Source organism: Pecten maximus, chromosome 16, assembly GCF_902652985.1.
Source record: "Pecten maximus chromosome 16, xPecMax1.1, whole genome shotgun sequence".
NCBI classification, from domain to species: domain Eukaryota; kingdom Metazoa; phylum Mollusca; class Bivalvia; order Pectinida; family Pectinidae; genus Pecten; species Pecten maximus.
Genome location: NC_047030.1, coordinates 27,583,379 through 27,609,789, shown reverse-complemented (window position 1 = coordinate 27,609,789; position 26,411 = coordinate 27,583,379). Strand labels below are relative to the sequence as shown.

The window sequence follows — 26,411 nt, the reverse complement described above, 5'->3', positions numbered from 1 at the left end:
TACTGGGAACTTGGCCGTTTCCCTTTAGAATACACAAGGAGATATAGGATAATAAAATACTGGTTCAAACTACTTGACACGAAAAATTGTATTTTAGATACTGCGTACAACTTTTTGTTAACTAAGAACACTGGGTCATGTTTTAATTTGGTACAATGTGTAAAGGATCTACTTTGCTCCTTAGGTTTTGGTGATGTATGGCTCTGCCAATCATCACATAATTCTAAAGCTACTTTATCTTGTATACGTCAAAGAATTTTTGATCAAGCTAGGCAACATTTAAGAGATCTCTTAGAAAAGTCTTCTAAATGCTTTTTATATCAGACAATTTTTCCATTCAATTTCACTTAACAAAATATATACCTATGAATTACAGAATATGTTTATCGAAAATTCGTAAGTCTGCACATTCTTTAGCAATCGAAACTGGCCGCTACAAGAATATTGATCGACATAAAAGATATTGTATAATTTGTAAGTCAACGACTGAAGTAGAGGATGAATACCATTTTATATTGAAATGTAACATGTACAATAACTTAAGACGTCGTCTCATTAAAAAATATTACTGGCAGAAACCTTCAATGTTTAAATTGATACAGCTATTGAATGTAAATAATATCAAACGGCTAACTCGTTTAGGCAAATTTATTTTCGAAGCTAATAAGATTCGAGCCGCATGTCTTTAACTTGTTCATTTCCCCCTACATTCACTCCATATATTTTAACTTGATACACATAAGTATTTCACCATACAATCAGATCTGCCTGATCTCAACGGGGGATGTGCGAGTTTCTGGTAGGGGTATCCCCAACCACTCTCGCATCTCCCTCACCGTTGAGATCATTCATTTGGACCAAATACATAGCTTTTAATATACTGTTATTATATCAATATTATATGTAACCAATAGTAAATGACTTGACTAAGTATAGACTTTTATATTTAATATAAGGTATTGAGTGTAACTTATGTCAGTGAATTGTATCATGCAAATGTTTTTTTTGAAGCCAATAAAATCCTGGCTATATGTACAAACTCTGAACTCGTTCTCCACTTTGTAATTTCTATTGCTGTTCACGTATATTACGACTTTGTATATTATAACATGTGCTAATGGGCAATATGGCCCACAGTTAATAAAGAAATTGAAATTGAAGTCCCCACTAATCATAGTGGGTGATTATCTAGTCCCCACTAATGCTAGTGTATGATTATCATTATTCTAGTCCCCACTAATTCTAGCCACTATAATCCTAGTGTGTAATTATCCAGTCCCCACTAATCCTAGTGTGTGATTATCAAGTCCCCACCAATCCTAGTGTGATTATCCAGTCCCCACTAATCCTTGTGTATGATTATCCAGACCCACTAATCCTAGTGTGTGATTATCCAGTCCCCACTAATCCTTGTGTGTGATTATCCAGTCCACACTAATCCTAGTGTGTGATTATCCAGTCCACACCAATCCTAGTGTGTGATTATCTAGTCCCCACTAATCCTAGTGTGTGATTATCTAGTTCCCACTAATCCTAGTGTGTGGTTATCATTATTCTAGTTCCCACTAATCCTAGTGTGTAATTATCATGTCCCCACTAATCCTAGTGTGATTATCTAGTCCCCATTAATCCTAGTGTGTGATTATCTAGTCCACACTAATCCTAGTGTGTGATTATCCAGTCCCCACTAATCCTAGTGTGTGATTATCTAGTCCACACTAATCCTAGTGTGTGATTATCTAGTCCCCACTAATCCTAGTGTGTGATTATCTAGTCCCCACTAATCCTAGTGTGTGATTATCAAGTCCCCACCAATCCTAGTGTGTGATTATCTAGTCCCCACTAATCCTAGTGTGTGATTATCCAGTCCCCACTAATCCTAGTGTGTGATTATCTAGTCCCCACTAATCCTAGTGTGTGATTATCAAGTCCCCACCAATCCTAGTGTGTGATTATCTAGTCCCCACTAATCCTAGTGTGTGATTATCCAGTCCCCACTAATCCTAGTGTGTGATTATCTAGTCCACACTAATCCTAGTGTGTGATTATCCAGTCCCCACTAATCCTAGTGTGTGATTATCTAGTCCACACTAATCCTAGTGTGTGATTATCAAGTCCCCACCAATCCTAGTGTGTGATTATCTAGTCCACACCAATCCTAGTGTGTGATTATGTAGTCCACACTAATCCTTGTGTGTGATTATCTAGTCCACACTAATCCTAGTGTGTGATTATCTACTCCACACCAATCCTAGTGTGTGATTATCCAGTCCCCACTAATCCTAGTGTGTGATCATCAAGTCCACACTAATCCTAGTGTGTGATTATCTAGTCCCCACTAATCCTAGTGTGTGATTATCTAGTCCACACTAATCCTAGTGTGTGATTATATAGTCCCCACTAATCCTAGTGTGTGATTATCTAGTCCACACCAATCCTAGTGTGTGATTATATAGTCCTCACTAATCCTAGTGTGTGATTATCTAGTCCACACTAATCCTAGTGTGTGATTATCCAGTCCCCACTAATCCTAGTGTGTAATTAACAAGTCCCCACTAATCCTTGTGTAATTATCAAGTCCCCACTAATCCTAGTGTGAAATTATCCAGTCCCCACTAATCCTTGTGTATAATTATCCAGCCCCACTAATCCTAGTGTGTAATTATCCAGTCCCCACTAATCCTAGTGTGTGATTACCCAGTCCCCACTAATCCTAGTGTGTGATTATCTAGTCCCCACTAATCCTTGTGACACCTTTTTGCCTATTGATTCCCATTGAGTGATATCACTCATTCAATATCATTTAGTCAACTTTTTGAAAAGAGATATATATCCACTACTATTAGAATTTTCAAACACACTGTCGGTATAAAGATCTGTAGTCAAAATGTATTTAATTTGAAACAAAAATGTTAAATGAATACACCCTATGACATTTTTTCACGAAATCATAACTGTTTTGATAGATATAACTATGTAAAGATGACATCATACAATGGGTCAGATGACCTAATAAGCTTCATGTTTCAGTAAGTAGAAAACTATTGTCAATATCTGGTCAATGATGATAATTAAAGTGAAATCAAAAGGTGTTTTTTTTTAACTATTTCTTCCACTTAAGAGTTGCCATGAAAACTGGACATCACTTTATAGCAATGTGTATGATAGAACCTATAATTTTTAACATGAAATGTGTAAATAGTGTGTCACGCAATTTATACAACAACAATATATATCAACAGTGTGTCGTATAATCTATATAACACCAATATCAACAGTGTGTCGTATAATCTATATAACACCAATATCAACAGTGTGTCGTATAATCTATATAACACCAATATCAACAGTGTGTCATATAATCTATATAACACCAATATCAACAGTGTGTCGTATAATCTATACAACACCAATATCAACAGTGTGTCGTATAATCTATACAACACCAATATCAACAGTGTGTCGTATAATCTATACAACACCAATATCAACAGTGTGTCGTATAATCTATACAACGACAATATCAAGAGTGTGTCGTATAATCTATACAACGACAATATCAAGAGTGTGTCGTATAATCTATACAACGACAATATCAAGAGTGTGTCGTATAATCTATACAATGACAATATCAATAAGGTCGCGTAATTTATATGACAATATCAACAGTGTGTCGTACACGTATAATCTATACTACAACAATATCAATAGGGTCGCATAATTTATGCGACAATATCAATAGGGTCGCATAATTTATACAACACTGAGTACAATAAACATCAATCTTTAAGTGTGTTTCTTTTTTATATAATGTACATTGCTCAAACATATATCAAGCTTTTACTTAAAAATTTACCTTTATTCTGGCATTTCAAATTAATGCTAAGTTCATTATGATTTATTATCAAAATAAATTGAAGTTAACATAAAAAACTGTTTCGTTTTTTTTTAAATTATTTTAAATGTATATAATTTATGACCACATGACCGTATTTGTTTATAACAGAAAACGATATACTCAGCATTCACTGATGTACATGTATAAGGATCACTTTTCAGACACAAAACACAGCGCCATGCTAATAATATACAAAAATTGAAGGTGTAAACGTAAATAATGAAAATTAAATACAAAATCAAAACTTAAAATATTTCATGGATCATGCATTTTTTTTTCTCTAATCTGCAGGTAGCTTGAAAGTTTTCCTGGTACATCTTTAATCAACATTTGCTTATCAAATAATCTGAAAATGTAAATACATGAGATTAAAGGCATTTGATATTTTATACCTGTTTCCATAATATTCACTATAAATTATAACCTGGAACAAAACATGAAGATTATTGTGGAGATAAACAAATGATCATATTCTATCTGTCTACGTACATAAATAATTTAACAAATTTGCTCTTCTCAATTTCCTTAAACCTAATTTCACCAAGAAATGCAACATTATGAAGCAAAACAATGAAACAATGTTTTGCAAAGTTTTCATGTCCGAAAGACAATTAATTCAGTCAAACCTCCCTCTCATAGATATGACCTTATAAAGTGTTATTAACTATAACAAATACCTTATCCTGTTCTCACTTTAATCTAGTTGTGCGATTGTATTAGTTAGGGGAGAAAGGAGAACACACGACATGTTTAACTGTACATGTATATATATGTTTCATTCTTTCTACTCCCATGCTATAAAAAGGGTGGTGCATTCACGATTCTTTCCACCCACTCTTTAAAAACAACATAGAGGCAGTTATGATGTGACGACTAGAACTGAAAGCCAATGGTAGTATATAATATATATATATACACATGTATCATACTCCTGCTACCCCTCATTTGCAACCCTGGCAACCAAATGTCATCTACTGTTTTGGAAAATAACATTACATGTATGTGTATTTTTTATCCCTCAAAACACTAATATAATATATATATCAGTTTTCAGCTTAATGCGACTTGGACAATAATCTTGATTTTGACAAATCAAAGCCTCCATTATGTTTACAAAGAAACAGATCTGGTAAAACCTTATTCTGAAAAAGCAGGCATTAATTATTTACCACTTGACCAAGTTTGAATGAAATTGATCTAAGGCTTGATTGATAAGATACTTGCCAGTACTCTTCATGCGAGAGGAACACCATTGATCAAAAGTTTTATAACTTCCAGGAGCCATTGTCTCATACAAAATTACACATTCCTTGATACGATGGAAATTACCGGAGTTCCTTGTGGATTAACAATGCCTTATGTATAAAAATTGCTGCAATATCCTGTACCTTTGCCACATTTTGAAAATTAAACTGAAAATGTAGTTTTCTTTTCTGTTTCAGTCTCCCCAGTTTCTGAACCGAAATTCACTGTTCTTTCCCATATTTTATTCTACTTGTTGAAATGACCAGACATTCCTTACATTTTCCCGACTCTGGAGTTGTACATGTATATACATAGTTACTCAAGCTTCATTCTGTAGAATGTTCTCAAACCTCTAACTTAATTTATGTTGAAAGATGCATATTGTATTTAGTTGATATTCATTATGCAAACCATGAAAAATAGCCTTGCATCCATAAGAATGGTTGATGGTAGTATTATCAATGTAGTATTGAGCCAAGATTCCCTGATACGGAGAAATACTGATACAGGTATCGTAAAATTTACAACAATGAAAAGGTAGGTTATGGGGACTCAAAAGCTTTCTGCTTCTTCGAGGTGAGAAGTATGCAAGTTAGTTATCTCATCACTCGGAACTAAAACACACACTCATCTCACTCAGGTTAAATGAATCTCTAATTGCTAAAAACCATATGCAATAACCTAATTTTATAGGCCACCTCATTGGAAAATCTCATTTTCTAAACTAAAGTTGTTATCTTTAAAAAATGGAATGAAGCTGTAAGCATTAACAGCCAGGATCGAGTAGATGGAATTTGGACTGATTTGTTTTGTCTTTTCACCAGATCATTGTCAAGCTTGTTGTGATTGATTGCCCATGCAAAGAATATCACAAAATGTATGTACTAAGGAATATTTGTGTTTTGGAGTCGATTTAGAATGGACATAATAATTACTATATTCAGATTTACACTCAGGATTAGACAAATGATTTATTACACTATTTCCACTGCCCTAAAATAGCTCTAACGTATGATCATTAGTGGACTACAATATAACTACAGTATAGTATTTGAGGCCTACAGGACAGCTAACTGAGGGCATACTTACTAGGACAGTCTTTCTTCCCTGGTCCACAGCAGCCATAATGTGAGTCATTACAATGAATGAATAGTATCAGATGGTGCAGACTGTCATAAGGTTTCAAATAAAAACAGGGTGATCAACAAACAGATATAGAGTAAACATTCAGACAAGGAAACATTCATGTTGATTAAAAAAAGACAAAAGCACTATTCAAGAAATAAGAATTTTTTCTCAATGATATCTTATAAGACTCAACTTGTAATATCTGTTTAAGGGTCATCTATATAGCAGAATAATGTTGAATTTCAAACACGAATAAATATCTTAAAATTTGCACAAAAATAGTCATGTAATATACCAAAATGTTTGGTTGGACATGTAGTGTCTTAAAATCACCAATAATTTGCTGTAGATGCCAACAACTTCTTCTATAGAGTTACTTTGTGGTAAGTTGTAGCATGGAATAATTCTAAGTCACAAAAATTACCAAACCTGAAAAATAGCCCAGCTGTCATGTTCACAAGTGTCTATAGCACAGGGTAGGAGCATTTGTTTGACCGAATTTGACTTTATGTAGGTATAAACACATATTTTGTTTTAACCTTGAAATGCAAATGGCAGCTGTGGATGATATTGCACAAATATGACATAAAGTGGGAATTTCAGCCATTAAAAATGCTCCTATATCATACTTTTAAGACATCTGATTATAGTCAGAATGACCTTTTTAAAACGAATTGTCAAACTGGTCAGTTTTGGGCATTTTTCAGAAATATGTATCTTTTACCCCAAACTCAACAGATGAACATTTTTTCCTAAAAACAGTCTTCCTGCCATGTCTAAAGTTCCCTATAGTATCTAAAATGAACATTTTTGACGTTTGAAATACCTTCTTATATGCCATAATTGTGTGATATTATTCACAACCGCCATTTGCATTTCAAGGTCTAAATAAAATCAGTGTTAATATTGTAATAAAGTCCAATCCAGTTAAACCAAGGCTCCTATTTTGTGCTTTAGACCCTTGTGAGCAAAACGACATGACTGTTTTGCACAATAAATGAGATACAAATGAGTTAATTATGTCCCCCCGAAACATGCATTGTTCTCATGATTTGTTGAAATTTACGAACTACTGAACAAATTAGATGTCAACAGCAAGGCCCACAGTTTGACATGATACATATCAAAATTGTATCAAGTTACTTCTATTAAATTGCACCCTAGTAGGGATGTATAGCCTTGTAAAATAGCAACTGTTTTGGCTGGATTTGCTGTTTAGATTGAATGGTAATTATACCCCTATAATGGTAGACACTAGATGGCATATACCCCCTATAATGGTAGACATTGGATGGTATATACCCCCTATAATGGTAGACATTGGATGGTATATACCCCCCTATAATGGTAGACATTGGATGGTATATACCCCCTATAATGGTAGACATTTGATGGTATATACCCCCGTATAATGGTAGACATCAGATGGTATATACCCCCTATAATGGTAGACATTGGATGGTATATACCCCCCTATAATGGTAGACATTGGATGGTATGTACCCCCTAAAATGGTAGACATTGGACGGTATGTACCCCCTATAATGGTAGACATTGGACGGTATGTACCCCCTATAATGGTAGACATTGGATGGTATATACCCCCTATAATGGTAGACATTGGATGGTATATACCCCCTATAATGGTAGACATCAGATGGTATAACATTTAGAAGTGATGCGGCTTTGAACGGATATTGCATAGGACAGACTCGATTCCTCGGAAATACTTCTGTTTCTAACGACTGGATTTACATTGTTTTCAGAAGAATATCAGTTCTTAAATTCTAAATGAAAGTCGTCTTGACAGTAGGTGAAAACGATTCCAAAGATATTTCGTTCGAAAAAGATTCAAGTCTAACCAGTCGTGTCTTAGCAGACGATTTTCAACTTCACAGGGGCTCGATTTTGTAAGGTAGGCCTTTAACATCAGTGCATAACCACCAAACTAAAATCCATTCTAACACGATTCGTTTGCAACGCGTGTTTTGATTGGTTGCGGACCGACTTCTAATCTGCGATAGAACCATGACCTATCGTTTTAAGCCACGCCCCGTTTCTAATCAAAACAATATGGCGTCAAGTTCGACTCGTAGGGAAATTCAACACTCTGCACCATTTATGATTGATGACCCGTGATATTGGAATCGAAAGTGAAGAAATCGAATAGAATGAATTAACTTAATAAATTTAACAAAAATCGTTAACATCATTCTTACCGTCATTTATTGATTGAAACGTTCATTTCGTCCGTGTGTAAGCATCTAAGGTCAAGTAAAATCCGAAATGAAATGGAACAAGTGCACACAACTTCACATAACGGTTGAGCCTGTAGAAACACATCAACCCTGACTTTGTTAAAATGCATATGTCGTTAAGCATACTGCGTAAATCCAAATATGTCTTTAAATCTTCGGAAACAGGACTTTCACAACAATCCAAATACCCCGCTTCGTTAACATACAGACCGAGCTCTCGCCTGTATGGGCGTGGCCAATTGACCGACTTTGATAGCTTCTCTCTGATTGGTCAATCCGCCACAGTATGACACATCACTAACGGAGGTCACAGAGTATTTAACAGCGTACTTGTAGCACTGTAAAACAATGTTTCTAAATATATGCGATAGTAAACGTGTTAGAATGGGGATAGTACGTTGTTTTTCGTGGCTATACTGGCGATTAGAACATGAAATTTGGTTTAAACTCTCGACCTATCGGTCTCGAGTTCAAACCAAATTTCATGTTCTAATCGCCAGTATAGCCACTCAAAACAACTTACTATCCCCTAAATATACATACACAACCGGAAACCATGTCGATGCTTCCGATTTTTCACAAGATTTTAATTTTATTTTTATTTTTATAAATACTGGACTTTTAATGTTGTCATGACTTACATTTCTGAAAATTTGGAAACGAGCCCCTGTGAGTGTGACGACATTGGCAATTTGATCATTATTAGATCAAGAACGGCATTTATAGTTATTTTGTGTTGACTACATTTTGTTTTAATTATAAAATATTACTCTCATAACTTGTGAAGTTGCTTTATTTTTTGTGTTGTGATCTTTACTTGTGGATAATAAATGCTAGCATTTGAAATCTCTCCAGGCCGAAAGTAACTGGCGGCCATTGCTGTGACCAGCAACACCTGGGTCTGTATTCCAACTCTGACCGAATCACTGTCAATTATAGTATACAGTCTCATGAATACAATTTGGTTTACTAACGACATATAGGCAAATGCAACACAGAATGTAAATATACCCCTATAATGGTAGACATTGGATGGTATATACCCCCCTATAATGGTAGACATTGGATGGTATATACCCCCTATAATGGTAGACATTGGATCGCATGTACCCCCTATAATGGTAGACATTGGATGGTATATACCCCCCTATCAAGGTAGACATTGGATGGTATATACCCCCTACAATGGTAGACATCAGATGGTATATACCTCCTATAATGGTAGACATTGGGATGGTATATACCCCTATAATGGTAGACATTGGATGGTATATACCCCCCTATCATGGTAGACATTGGATGGTATATACCCCCTATAATGGTAGACATTGGATGGTATATACCCCCTATAATCATAGACATTGGATGGTATATACCCCCCTACAATGGTAGAAATTGGATGGTATATACCCCCAACAATGGTAGACATTGGATGGTACATGTATATACCCCCCTAAAATGGTAGACATTGGATGGTATATACCCCCTAAAATGGTAGACATTGGACGGTATGTACCCCCTATAATGGTAGACATTGGATGGTATATACCCCCCTACAATGGCAGACATTGAATGGTATATACCCCCAACAATGGTAGACATTGGATGGTATGTACCCCCTATAATGGTAGATATTAGATGGTATATACCCCCTATAATGGTAGACATTGGATGGTATATACCCCCTATAATGGTAGACATTGGATGGTATATACCCCTATAATGGTAGACATCAGATGGTATATACCCCCAACAATGGTAGACATTGGATGGTATATACCCCCTAAAATGGTAGACATTGGATGGTATATACCCCCTAAAATGGTAGACATTGGACGGTATGTACCCCCTATAATGGTAGAAATTGGATGGTATATACCCCCTACAATGGCAGACATTGAATGGTATATACCCCCCCCCCCCCCTACAATGGTAGGATGGTATGTACCCCCTATAATGCTTGACATGGGATGGTATATACCCCTACAATGGTAGATATGGGATGGTATATACCCCCCTCCCCTATACTGGGTAGACATTGGATGGTATATAACCCCCTATAATGGTAGACATCAGATGGTATATACCCCCAACAATGGTAGACATTGGATGGTATATACCCCCTAAAATGGTAGACATTGGACGGTATGTACCCCATATAATGGTAGACATTGGATGGTATATAACCCCCTATAATGGTAGACATTGGATGGTGTATACCCCCTACAATGGTAGACATTGGATGGTATATACCCCCTATAATGGTAGACATTGGATCGCATGTACCCCCTATAATGGTAGACATTGGATGGTATATACCCCCCTATCAAGGTAGACATTGGATGGTATATACCCCCTACAATGGTAGACATCAGATGGTATATACCTCCTATAATGGTAGACATTGGGATGGTATATACCCCTATAATGGTAGACATTGGATGGTATATACCCCCCTATCATGGTAGACATTGGATGGTATATACCCCCTATAATGGTAGACATTGGATGGTATATACCCCCTATAATCATAGACATTGGATGGTATATACCCCCCTACAATGGTAGAAATTGGATGGTATATACCCCCAACAATGGTAGACATTGGATGGTACATGTATATACCCCCCTAAAATGGTAGACATTGGATGGTATATACCCCCTAAAATGGTAGACATTGGACGGTATGTACCCCCTATAATGGTAGACATTGGATGGTATATACCCCCCTACAATGGCAGACATTGAATGGTATATACCCCCAACAATGGTAGACATTGGATGGTATGTACCCCCTATAATGGTAGATATTAGATGGTATATACCCCCTATAATGGTAGACATTGGATGGTATATACCCCCTATAATGGTAGACATTGGATGGTATATACCCCTATAATGGTAGACATCAGATGGTATATACCCCCAACAATGGTAGACATTGGATGGTATATACCCCCTAAAATGGTAGACATTGGATGGTATATACCCCCTAAAATGGTAGACATTGGACGGTATGTACCCCCTATAATGGTAGAAATTGGATGGTATATACCCCCTACAATGGCAGACATTGAATGGTATATACCCCCCCCCCCCTACAATGGTAGGATGGTATGTACCCCCTATAATGCTTGACATGGGATGGTATATACCCCTACAATGGTAGATATTGGATGGTATATACCCCCCTCCCCTATACTGGGTAGACATTGGATGGTATATAACCCCCTATAATGGTAGACATCAGATGGTATATACCCCCAACAATGGTAGACATTGGATGGTATATACCCCCTAAAATGGTAGACATTGGACGGTATGTACCCCATATAATGGTAGACATTGGATGGTATATAACCCCCTATAATGGTAGACATTGGATGGTGTATACCCCCTACAATGGTAGACATTGGATGGTATATACCCCCCCCCCCTACAATGGTAGGATGGTATGTACCCCCTATAATGCTTGACATTGGATGGTATATACCCCTACAATGGTAGATATTGGATGGTATATACCCCCCTCCCCTATAATGGTAGACATTGGATGGTATATACCCCCTATAATGGTAGACACTAGATGGTATATACCCCCCTACAATGGCAGATATTGGATGGTATATACCCATACAATGTTAGACATTGGATGGTATGTACCCCCCTATAAGGGTAGACATTGGATGGTATGTACCCCCTATAATGGTAGATATTGGATGGTTTATACCCCCTTTAATGGTATACACTGGATGGTATATACCCCCCTATAATGGTAGACATTGGATGGTATGTACCCCCTATAATTGTAGACATTGGATGGTATATACCCCCTAAAACGGTAGACATTGGATGGTATGTACCCCATATAATGGTAGACATTGAATGGTATATACCCCTATAATGGTAGACATCTGATGGTATATACCCCCAGCAATAGTAGACATTGGATGGTATATAACCCCTACAATGGTAGACATTGGATGGTATATACCCCCTAAAATGGTAGACATTGGATGGTATGTACCCCCTATAATGCTTGACATTGGATGGTATATACCTCTACGATGGTAGATATTGGATGGTATATACCCCCTCCCCTATAATGGTAGACATTGGATGGTATATACCCCCTATAATGGTAGACACTAGATGGTATATACCCCCCTACAATGGCAGATATTGGATGGTATATACCCATACAATGGTAGACATTGGATGGTATGTACCCCCCCTATAAGGGTAGACATTGGATGGTATATACCCCCTATAATGGTAGATATTGGATGGTATATACCCCCCTACAATGGCAGACATTGAATGGTATATACCCCTATAATGCTAGACATCAGATGGTATATACCCCCAACAATGGTAGACATTGGATGGTATATACCCCCTAAAATGGTAGACATTGGACGGTATGTACCCCATATAATGATAGACATTGGATGGTATATACCCCCCTTCAATGGTAAACATTGGATGGTATATACCCCCCTACAATGATAAATATTGCATTGTATATACCCCCTATAATGGTAGACACTGGATGGTATATACCCCTATAATGGTAGAAGACATTGGATGGTATATACCCCCCTATAATGGTAAACATTGGATGGTATATACCCCCCTATCATGGTAGACATTGGATGGTATATACCCCCCTATCATGGTAGACATTGGATGGTATATACCCCCAACAATGGTAGACATTGGATGGTATATACCCCCCTATAATGGTAGACATTGGATGGTATATACCCCCTATAATGGTAGACATTGGATGGTATATACCCCCAATAATGGTAGACATTGAATGGTATATACCCCTATAAATGGTAGACATTGGATGGTATATACCCCCAACAATGGTAGACATTGGATGGTATATGCCCCCCCCTATAATGGTAGACATTAGACGGTATGTACCCCCTATATGGTAGACACTAGATGGTATATACCCCCTACAATGGCAGATATTGGACGGTATATACCCATACAATGGTAGACATTGGATGGTATGTACCCCCCTATAAGGGTAGACATTGGATGGTATATACCCCCAATAATGGTAGACATTGGATGGTATATACCCCCTTTAATGGTATACACTGAATGGTATATACCCCCTATAATGGTAGACATTGGATGGTATGTACCCCCTATAATGGTAGACATTGGATGGTATATACCCCCTAAAACGGTAGACATTGGACGGTATGTACCCCATATAATGGTAGACATTGGATGGTATATACCCCCCTACAATGGTAAACATTGGATGGTATATACCCCCCTATAATTGTAGACATTGGATGGTATATACCCCCTATAATGGTAGACATTGAATGGTATATACCCCTATAAATGGTAGACATTGGATGGTATATACCCCCAACAATGGTAGACATTGGATGGTATATACCTCCCTATAAATTGTAGACATTGGATGGTATATGCCCCCCCCTATAATGGTAGACATTGGACGGTATGTACCCCCTATAATGGTAGACACTAGATGGTATATACCCATACAATGGTAGACATTGGATGGTATGTACCCCCCTATAATGGTACACATTGGATGGTATATACCCCCAATAATGGTAGACATTGAATGGTATATACCCCTATAAATGGTAGACATTGGATGGTATATACCCCCAACAATGGTAGACATTGGATGGTATATACCTCCCTATAAATTGTAGACATTGGATGGTATATGCCCCCCCCCCCCCTATAATGGTAGACATTGGACGGTATGTACCCTCTATAATGGTAGACACTAGATGGTATATACCCCCTACAATGGCAGATATTGGACGGTATATACCCATACAATGGTAGACATTGGATGGTATGTACCCCCTATAAGGGTAGACATTGGATGGTATATACCCCCAATAATGGTAGACATTGGATGGTATATACCCCCTAAAATGGTAGACATTGGATGGTATGTACCCCCTATAATGGTAGACATTGGATGGTATATACCCCCCTACAATGGCAGACATTGAATGGTATATACCCCTATAATGGTAGACATCAGATGGTATATACCCCCAACAATGGTAGACATTGGATGGTATATACCCCCTAAAATGGTAGACATTGGACGGTATGTACCCCATATAATGGTAGACATTGGATGGTATATACCCCCCTACAATGGTAAACATTGGATGGTATATACCCCCCTACAATGGTAAATATTGCATTGTATATACCCCCTATAATGGTAGACACTGGATGGTATATACCCCTATAATGGTAGAAGACATTGGATGGTATATACCCCCCTATAATGGTAAACATTGGATGGTATATACCCCCATATCATGGTAGACATTGGATGGTATATACCCCCCCTATCATGGTAGACATTGGATGGTATATACCCCCAACAATGGTAGACATTGGATGGTATATACCCCCCTATAATGGTAGACATTGGATGGTATATACCCCCTATAATGGTAGACATTGAATGGTATATACCCCTATAAATGGTAGACATTGGATGGTATATACCCCCAACAATGGTAGACATTGGATGGTATATACCTCCCTATAAATTGTAGACATTGGATGGTATATGCCCCCCCCCCCTATAATGGTAGACATTGGACGGTATGTACCCCCTATAATGGTAGACACTAGATGGTATATACCCATACAATGGTAGACATTGGATGGTATGTACCCCCCTATAATGGTACACATTGGATGGTATATACCCCCAATAATGGTAGACATTGGATGGTATATACCCCCTTTAATGGTATACACTGGATGGTATATACCCCCTATAATGGTAGACATTGGATGGTATGTACCCCCTATAATGGTAGACATTGGATGGTACATGTATATACCCCCCTACAATGGTAGACATTGGATGGTATATACCCCCTAAAATGGTGGACATTGGATGGTATGTACCCCCTATAATGGTAGACATTGGATGGTATATACCCCCCTACAATGGCAGACATTGAATGGTATATACCCCCAACAATGGTAGACATTGGATGGTATATACCCCCCTATAATGGTAAACATTGGATGGTATATACCCCCCTATCATGGTAGACATTGGATGGTATATACCCCCCTATAATGGTAAACATTGGATGGTATATACCCCCTACAATGGTAGACATTGGATGGTATATACCCCCTATAATGGTAGACATTGGATGGTATATACCCCCTATAATGGTAGACACTAGATGGTATATACCCCCTATAATGGTAGACATTTGATGGTATATACCCCCTATAATGGTAGATATTGGATGGTATATACCCCCTAAAATGGTAGACATTGGATGGTATATACCCCCTATAATGGTAGACATTGGATGGTACATACCCCTATAATGGTAGACATTGGATGGTATATACCCCCTATAATGGTAGACATTGGGTGGTATATACCCTCTATAATGGTAGACATTGGATGGTATATACTCCCTATAATGGTAGACATTGGATGGTATATACCCCCTATAATGGTAGACATTGGATGGTATATACCCCCTATAATGGTAGACATTGGATGGTATATACCCCCCTATAATGGTAGACATTGGATGGTATATACCCCCTATAATGGTAGACATTGGATGTTATATACCCCCTATAATGGTAGACATTGGATGGTATATACATGATGATGTTGGAGTGATATATATCTATTAAACATTGAACTGAAAAACCAAAACCTACCACAAATCTGGCTGAGAGCTTAATATATTGAATCATGTTCCTTAGTTTGAATACTTTAAGAAAATATTGCGAGAAGTTTCTCAAAGGGCGATAACTCTGTTACTAAGTTTGATGATACTCAGATAATATTTTTTGAAATTATTTCATGGAAACAGTAGAAAACATACAAACAGACACAGGGCCAAATTCTGGCAAAAAAGGCAATTAAACATGGCCAAAGCCTTAAGGCATTTAAACATTGATACGATTGAAGAAAACAGGGGATAACAATAAACAAGAGGCCCATGGGGCCTGTATCACACACCTGGTTGGATTTGACCAAATAAGTAATTAATGTTCATGTTTAATTCGTTAATATGTGGCTTTATTTGTCAATCTCGAACAATGCTATATATGGTTATAGTGTGGGAATCCAAACTGCTTTAAAGAAATAACAAAGTCCAAACTCTCTAAGGGTGTGAAAAGACCTCAGGGTTTGTTTTACAACATGATTCTGTTTACAGAAACTAAAGAAACTTATAGGGTGGGGAAAGACCCTCTGGCCTATTTTTACATCAGAATTGTGTTTATATTCCTAAACGTCCAGCGATGTTATACATGGTTATGGGATGGAGGATCACAGCAACCATTTTTGCAACTTCATGAATATTAGCAATTTAAAGGCATTATCTCTATTTCCCCTATTATGCCCCACCCCTCTGGCACCTGGGGGGGGGGGGGGGGGGAGGGTGTGTCAGAGTCACCAGGTACGCAAAATCTGTTCCCCTTCCCCAAAAGATGTTTCTGACTAAATTGGGTTCAAACCATTAATAATTGTATGATTAGTAGCGATTAAAAGAAATTACCAACATTTCCCCTATTTGACCCCGCCCCTCCAGCCCCTTAGAGGTCAGAATCGTCATTAATGCAAAATCTGTTCCCCTTCTCCCAAGGATCTTTCAGTCTAAATTTGGTTCAAATCCATTCATAACTTTATGACAAGTAGCAATTTAAAGGCATTACCACTATTTCCTCTATGGGCCCCTTGGGACTTAGAGTCACTATTTATGCAAAATCTGTTCCCCTTCAACCAAGAATGTTTCTGACTAAATTTGGTCAAAATCCAATAAAAATGTTTTACCAGTAGCGATTTGAAACAAATGTTGACAGAAGCTGATGTCGGACGCTGCGCCATGACATAAGCTCAATGGTTTCTTTTAGTTGTTCCAGATATATTTAAAACAAACTGTTGTGAAAACTCATGGAATGACAAAATCTCCTGGATAAAAATGTATATAATGTCGATGAATAGGTTTATAGTGTTGGGGAGTTCTTCATCTCAGACAAACCAATACAAAATACACCTATCACGATGTTGAGAGTTATATCTTCATTCCAATTACTCCATGTCAACTATGACATTGATACCCATCTTGATGTAAAAACAATGTTTATGTACAAGCTATCTCATTGCTACATACAAGCATATATATGCAAAGCATCCAAACTACAAAGTGGAATAGAAACCAAGCATGCATTCTGTTAAAAAAACCTCCATACCCTCCTACCCTAAGTATAACCTCTAGAAAATATAGATTAAGCTCATAACCTCATTAAGAATATACCTGTTCCTCATTTTTAAACTGAAAAAGTTAAATATTAAGTTATAATGAAACCTGAATTGGATATTTCTTGTGGAGTTTGGCAGTATAAAACACTTCCAGGAAGATGAGGGTTCAGAGCCTCTGCCTATATTACAGTTTAATGTTTAATATGTTACCATATGTTTAAATATTTTACCAGAAAGTTGTTTTATTACAAATTTTGTCACATGCAAAAAAAATAAATATTAAACTTCCTCTGCACTATAATATAATATTGGTAAACATTTTCCACAAAAATTAAAAGGATAGCTGGAGATAGAAAATAATTATATAGTGAAAATATGCTAGAAGTTTGAAAAAATATATAAACAATTTGGAATAAAAAAAATGAACAATCTCCGAGATTTGAATATGATTATCTATTATATGGTATTGTTGCAAGGTCACAGGTATTGAAAGTGTCAAAATAACTCATACAGGGGAGAAAGCAGTGAGAGATAAACAAGGAATAGAGGTGCAGGTGTAGCAGGAACTAAGGTCAAACTAAGGTCAAATAAGGTCAAACAAGGTCAAGCTACAAACTAGACTTTTATAAAGATTAAATCAACGTTAATAAAAAAGAAAATTGGGAGGATGACAAGGTGATATACCTTCCTGACAACATTTGCCAAACTGCTCATGGCAGTAACTGTTAGGTGGACAGTTGTTAGAGATGGATGAACATTTATACTCGTAGGGAAATGAAGCCACTAATGGAGGGTTTCCATCACAAGGTTCCTCAGTGATGTCTATAAATATAAATAAATCTCAGTAGATATTGATTAGCTTTGAAATATTTTCTTAAAATAAAACATATACACTTCTGACAATTTTCTGACAACACAGTAGGGTGGTCTTATGTACATGTAAACAAGAGGCCCAGAAGGCCTTTATCGCTCACCTTGTTGGATTTGACTCAATATCAAAATAATGTTTATGTTTAATTCATTAACAGCTTTATTTGTTGATGTCGCACAATGCTATAATGTATGTGGTTATTGGGTGGGGATCTCAACTGCTTTAAAGATATAATCAACACAGAAACGACTTCAAGACTCCCTAGGGGTGTGAAAAGAACTCAGGGATTGTTTTTACAACATGATTTTATTTAAGGGGGGGGGGGGGGGGGGGGGATCAGTCTGGTTCAAATCTATCAAAGACTTTTTGACTAGTAGCGATTAGAAGCAAATATTTGTAAAACAAAATATTCTTTTAATAAGGAGACATAGCTGAGTGCTAAATGTTTGTAATCAAGAAATAGTAATGGTTGTCTGAAATAACTCACTGTAACATTGTTGTTTGAGGCAAAGCATGCAATCCTTATTACAATGAAACCTCATTCACAAATATGACAAATTATGCTGATAATTGTCATCATCAAATTGAAATGATTATGAAGTTGCAATGTGCAAAATATATAGCTTTAGATGCATGTGTTTTTAGCCCACCATCATTAGATGGTGGGCTATTCAAATCGCCCTGCGTCCCTGGTCCGTGGTCCGTCCGTAAACAATTCTTGTTACATTTTGTATCACTATTTCTGAGAAAGTACTGAAGGGATCTTTCTCAAATTTCATATGTAGTTTTCCCTTGGTCCCTAGTTATGCATATTGCATTTTGGAACCGATCGGAAAACAACATGGCCGAGAGGCAGCCATCTTGAATTTTGACAATTGAATTTTGTTATCGCTATTTCTGAGAAAGTACTGAAGGGATCTTTCTCAAATTTCATATGTAGTTTTCCCTTGGTGCCTAGTTAAGCATATTGCATTTTAGTACCGATCGGAAAACAAAATGGCCGACAGGCAGCCATCTTGGATTTTGACAATTGAAGTTTGTTATCACTATTTCTGTGAAAGCACTGAAGGAATCTTTCTCAAATTTCATATGTAGTTTCCCATTGGTCCTTAGTTATGCATATTGCATTTTGGGACCGATCGGAAAACAACATGGCCGACAGGCAGCCATCTTGGATTTTGACAATTGAAGTTTGTTATCGGTATTTCTGAGAAAGTCCTGAAGGGGTCTTTCTCAAATTTCATATGTAGGTTTCCCTTGGTGCTTAGTTATGCATATCACATTTTAGGACCGATCGGAAAACAACATGGCCGACAGGCAGCCATCTTGAATTTTGACATTGCAGTTTGTTTTCGCTATTTCTAAGAAAGTACTGAAGGAATCCTTCTCAAATTGCATAGGTAGATTCCCCTTGTTCCGTCGTATTGCATTTTTGGACCTATCTGAAAACATTGTCGACAGACAACCATTATTGCTAAATCTCAAATTTCATATATAAGCTTCCCTTGTTTAAAAAGCACTGGAGGGATGTTTCTCAATTGATACAGATTAGTAAGAGGAAGGGAAAAAAGAGAAAAGATCAATCTGACATGGAACCTATGAAGATCGTTCAATGGTGGGCGTCAAGATCCCTCTGGGATCTCTTGTTTTAAATTTTCAATTAGCAATATAAACACTTTTTTAGAAGGCACATGCCGTTGCTTAAGGAAACCTCCATGGTTGGTTTAGTACAGCAGATAAGAGAAAAATACTGCATTTTGTGGTAAAAGCATGAAACTTGGTGTGAACAAAGTTAATAACCAAACAAAACATTTCAGATATGGACCCATCGCCAAAAGTCCTACTTGCGGTAAAATCCAAGATGGCCACCGCGGTATCACAAAAACTAGATTTTAGGCAAAAACAATGGTTGGATATGTTGTACATCATGTATTATGTAATAAAATACTGTTTATTAACAATCTATTAAGTGTGCAAATGAATCAACTTATACTTCATTATTATTTTTTTTTTTTCTTTAAAAACCTGAACTTCAGGTTTTCCTTTAAAATTGTCGCAATTTTCTCTTTTATAATGGAACAAAAATATAATCAATTTTAAAAGGACATTGTTTGTACTAATATTGTGGAATTTACTGCTATGAAGCAATATTAAATCTTATAAACAAGCCACATTTTGTGAAACTAAATGCATTTCTACTTCCGGGTTTCAGGACGAATACATTTGCAAATTAAAACAAGAGATCCCAGAGGGATCTTGGCGCCCACCATTGAATGATCTTCATAGGTTCCATGTCAGATTGATCTTTTCTCTACTTTTCCCTTCATTTTACTAATCTGCGCAAATTGAGACATCCCTCCAGTACTTTTCAAACAAGGGAATCCTAGCTATATAAGAAATTTGAGATTTAACGATAATAGCTGTTTGTTTGCCAGGTTGTTTTCAGGACAGACTGGTCCAAAAATGCAATACAAGGGACCAAGGGGAACCTACTTATGAAATTTGAGAAAGATCCATTCAGTACTTTGAGAAATAGAGATAACAAACTTCAATTGTCAAAATCCAAGATGGCGGTCTGTCGGCCATATTGATTTCCAATTGATCTCAAAATGCAATAAGCATAACGAGGCACCAAGGGGAACCTCCATATGAAATTTAAGAAAGATCCATTCAGTACTTTCTCAGAAATAGTGATAACAAACTTCAATTGTCAAAATCCAAGATGGCTGCCTGTCGGCCATGTTGTTTTCAGATTGGTCTCAAAACGCAATATGCATAACAAGGCACCAAGGGAAACTTACATATGAAATTTCAGAAAGATCCATTCCGTACTTTCTCAGAAATAGTGATAACAAACTTCAATTGTCAAAATCCAAGATGGCTGCCTGTCGGCCATATTATTTTCAGATTGGTCTCAAAATGCAATATGCATAACTAGGCACCAAGGGAAACCTACATATGAAATTTCAGAAAGATCCATTCAGTACTTTCTCAGAAATAGCGATAACAAACTTCAATTGTCAAAATCCAAGATGGCTGCCTGTCGGCCATGTTGTTATCCGATTGGTTTCAAAACGCAATATGCATAACTAGGCACCAAGGGAAACTTACATATGAAATTTGAGAAAGATCCCTTCAGTACTTTCTCAGAAATAGCCATAACAAACTTCAATTGTCAAAATCCAAGATGGCTGCCTGTCGGCCATGTTGTTTTCAGATTGGTCTCAAAACGCAATATGCATAACTAGGCACCAAGGGAAACTTACATATGAAATTTGAGAAAGATCCCTTAAACACGTTCTCAGAAATAGTGATAACAAACTTCAATTGTCAAAATCCAAGATGGCTGCCTGTCGGCCATGTTGTTTTCAGATTGGTCTCAAAATGCAATATGCATAACTAGGCACCAAGGGAAACTTACATATGAAATTTCAGAAAGATCCATTCAGTACATTCTCAGAAATAGCGATAACAAACTTCAATTGTCAAAATCCAAGATGGCTGCCTAAAACTACTATAACATGATTTGTACCATATTACATCAATAGTTGCCTACCAATATTTTCAATGTTGTTTTTGTGGCAAGATGACTCACATGACTTGTTTTCATTTGGATTTCCAGTTCCTATAAGCTAATATGGAAAATTGTCATTCAACTTCCGGTTTTATTTTATTATTATTTTTTTGTAGTTAAAACCCAGGGTAAAAGTCAACTTCGACATTATCAATTTGACTTCAAAATATATTGACGTTCATCCTGTTCTGCTTAATTTCCATTCCATTTTACAATCTCTTTCAACATTAGTTATACTACAGGTACAAATAGCTGTGCACAGAAGTGAGGATTTTGCACATTTACATGCTCGTCTGCAACCTTTCTTGCAGCCACAGTGTACAAGTTCTTTAGTAAACGATGATTACTCTGGCAATGAAATCCAGAATGGCTGTAAAATGTGTTCTGTATCCTTCCAAGGATTTCCAACTAAGGAACTATCTGTGTAGGATGTAGGGAATTCGCCCACACAACCCCCAGCACCCAACTGGATTTGAGGGTTGCATGTTTAGCGTGTTGTATCAATTTTTCTAGGAGGGATCGATTAAATACTTTGATCGTTGGTCGAAAACATTAATTTTCTGCACTTATGGTCACGTGCGAAGAACCAGGGGATTGACCTTGTCAACATATCTATGTTTAATTCAAAATGACCTTGTCGGATCGCTTTGACAAAAAGCAAGATGGTATTTTCAAGTTTAAACGTTGATAGCCAGTACTTAAATTGTGGTCTTTCGTTTGTCATTCTTTGACATTCATCTAAACAAGATTGGTTGTTCTTCGAAAGATTCTGAATAGTTGTCATAGGCTGAGGTCATCAGTTTATACAAAGCAATTACAGTTAGCTGGTGTGCTCTTCTCATCCGCGTTACATGGGAAGCTTTTAGAAAGGAATATGATGTACCAGAAGAGGCTACGTTCGCCTGTGCTAATGCGAATGTCCATCCCAATCCTTCTAACCAGTCACTTACTTATTTGAACAGGCCCATCTCAAAATGCAGGCCGCCAAACATTACAACAAACTGGTTGATGCCATATGAATCGGGCCAAATCCACTGTATCTGTTTCACAAGCTCATAGAGCGGTTGACCAAGTGCGATAACCGGAATTTGTCCTGGATTTAATGACTGCACATATTCCTCAAATAACGACAGAAGTACTGACACATCCGGTTTACTACTGGATGAAGTTTCATGTGTTGCATGGAAAGCTCTCCATGACACAGCTGGTGATTCTCCCAAATCTCTAGTTGCTTCTCGTATTTCTGAAGCCACCTGTATTCGTCTTGCAATGGAGTAGAAATGTCGGCGATATCCGCCCTGAGGTCGTCTATTGGAGGTACAGCCGGAAATTCGTCTCTAAGAATACGGGTGGAACATTTGAATAAGACTGAAGAAGACTTGACGTGATGCGAGCAGATATGTCAGCATCGGGAACAGATAACCTGTCGTGCCCTGGTCTAGCCTCAGATGTGTCCCAAGAAAAGAATCATCAGCTGTTAAAACGTCAGTTTTCAATCTAGGAAGGGCAAATCATGTCATCCTCCTGATATTTCTGGTATAGGAAGTTTGTTATCTTTGTTGGCAAATATAGTACTCTGTCGTATGAAATGCATATTCCAAGATGAAGCAATATGTCAATAAATGAACGACTACGAGTTACCAGAAAAACAGATATTATCATGCATTGTGGTTCGACAGGATAAGCTTTGTCTCGTGTGTTTTCGACATCCTCTGAGAGATTCGTTTTCATTGTCAGCTTGATGATGGCGCTTCTCAGCTCTGTCTACTTCTTAATTGTTATATTGTAAACTGCTAAGCTTCTGTCACTTCGTATGTAGTGAGTTTGCAAGTCCACTTTCATCATCCAAAGCACTGATGTCAATGTCACTTTTCAGGTAACCAAGTTCCTCTATCTTCATGAAATTGTAACCTGCATCCGCAACCTTTCATTTTGAAGTGGCTGGACACTGTAGTGCTTCTTCAGTTTCTTGCTGACAGATAATGCATCGCTTCAGATCCAATTCAATTCGAGAATTGCCATCAAGAATAAGGTCAAACTAATGTTCTCAATTTCAGGAATTTTGTTGAATGGGATTGGTATTCATATAGGATTTATAGAAGTATTCATTAACTCCAAAGACTTTATTTCTAACATTAGAAAATACCAACAAGTCTTAAATGTTTTCGAACAAATTCTAGAAAAAATATTATATTACTACATAATTTTTACATTTAGGCGCCTCTTCTGCAGTTAATGCAGAATTGCAGTTGCTGCCTCAATTACAGGATAGTAAAAGGCGACTGAATTTGGAATCCTGCCTTTCACTTCTCTTCTAATGTCTCTCTTGAGAGAGCACCACCCTTTTGGCCTTTGCGCGTTCGCCTCTGGAAAGGTTACAGCTATATGTAATTTACTGCGATAGGTGGCAGCCATATTAGATTTGAACCAGAAGTAGTGTCTGGAACATGTTCTAATAAAATGAAAAAATGGTGCTTGTATATTTCACATTAAAAAATATGATAAAATTGAAAATATATGATCCAAGCAAAATATGTTATTTTGATTTCAATGGTTTTAGGTATATGTGTCCGCCATCTTGGATTTTTACCGGAAGAAGGGCATTTTGGCGATGGGTCCATATCTGAAATGTTTTGTTAGGTCATAAACTATGTTCAGGCAAAGTTTCATGCTTTTACCATAAAATGCAGTATTCCTCAGAAAATCGCTAGTTAGCTGCTGTACTAGTTTGGGATAGTCTGATTTACTGGAGTATCAGAATTTATCATCAAGGCCACTTATGTTAGGACAGCAGTATAATGATATAACTGGAAAACATTTAAACTACAAGTTCAATGACTAAAATGTCTGCCATGTCAGGTTCTGATGACAAACACAGCCAATATCATGGTTAATTTAAGTATATACAGTCACTGTGTCATTATAAGGTTAACAAAGTTCTTGCAAAATGCTGTTAATTACATTATGAACAGTGGCAAGAATCCAAGAAGGTTGTACTAATCATGTAAATAATTCCTCTCCTAGTCAGCAGACAGTCATGGAAGTGGCAGACATCTAATTCTACAAACCACTGAACCTGTTTGAAAGGCTGAACATCCTGATCTAAGTGTAAGTCTTTCTCTTCCTTCTCTCTCTCAGCTACTGGGATCAAACACATAACCTCCAGACTGGTGCTGATCCATTCAGCAATATTGAACTCATCTCTGTTAAAGAGATCTTGAAGGTCCTGTGACACCAAGTTTTAAAAAAATGATAAGATACAGCATCATGTGTGGCATCCTTACAATGAAAATTTTGGGATTCCTTCTTTTGTAACAATTACATGACGACTTCTGCTGACAAGTACCTTTGTGATGCGACCTGACCTCAAGCATTCAAACAGAAACCCTTGGTCTTTAAAAAGGCATATCGTTCCTTCAAAGGCTGCTTTGACATTTCCCTACAGACATCTATAGAATGATATAATCCCTGGCAGTAAAGACATGGTTTCTTATTCACAATTGATTAAGTAGTCAATGAAGCAGTTCCAAAGATCTTGCAGGATTCTGTGAATTTGGTTAACCTTCTAACCTGCTTGTCAAGTTGGGGTTTATTAGGCACATGAGAAATCTTCATGACATACTTTTCATAGAATGGATCAAATGAGCAAATTTCATTACATATAGATAGTATAGTAATTTTTTACACCTGATCTGTCTGACAGTTTACACCTGATCTGTCTGACAGTGTACACCTGATCTGGTTGACAGTTTACACCTGATCTGTCTGACAGTTTACACCTGATCTGTCTGACAGTTTGCACCTGATCTGTCGGACAGTTTACACCTGATCTGTCTGTCAGTTTACACCTGATCTGGTTGACAGTGGACACCTGATCTGTCTGACAGTGAACACCTGATCTGGTTGACAGTTTACACTTGATCTGGTTGACAGTTTATACCTGATCTGTCTGACAGTTTACACCTGATCTGTCTGACAGTTTACACCTGATCTGTCTGACAGTTTACACCTGATCTGTCTGACAGTTTACACCTGATCTGGTTGACAGTTTACACTTGATCTGGTTGACAGTTTACACCTGATCTGTCTGACAGTTTACACCTGATCTGGTTGACAGTTTACACCTGATCTGTCTGACAGTTTAC

The 26,411-nt window shown here is 37.2% G+C and overlaps 1 protein-coding gene across 1 annotated transcript in view; it reads right to left on the bottom strand.

Moving 5' to 3' along the window:
- LOC117314800 (agrin-like) overlaps positions 1-26,411 on the bottom strand; it is a 182,244-nt gene that overhangs the window by 55,410 nt on the left and 100,423 nt on the right. Inside the window, exon 12 of the mRNA XM_033868904.1 lies at positions 18,506-18,643. Coding sequence (XP_033724795.1) covers positions 18,506-18,643 — 138 coding nt within the window. The remainder of the gene's footprint in view (positions 1-18,505; positions 18,644-26,411) is intronic.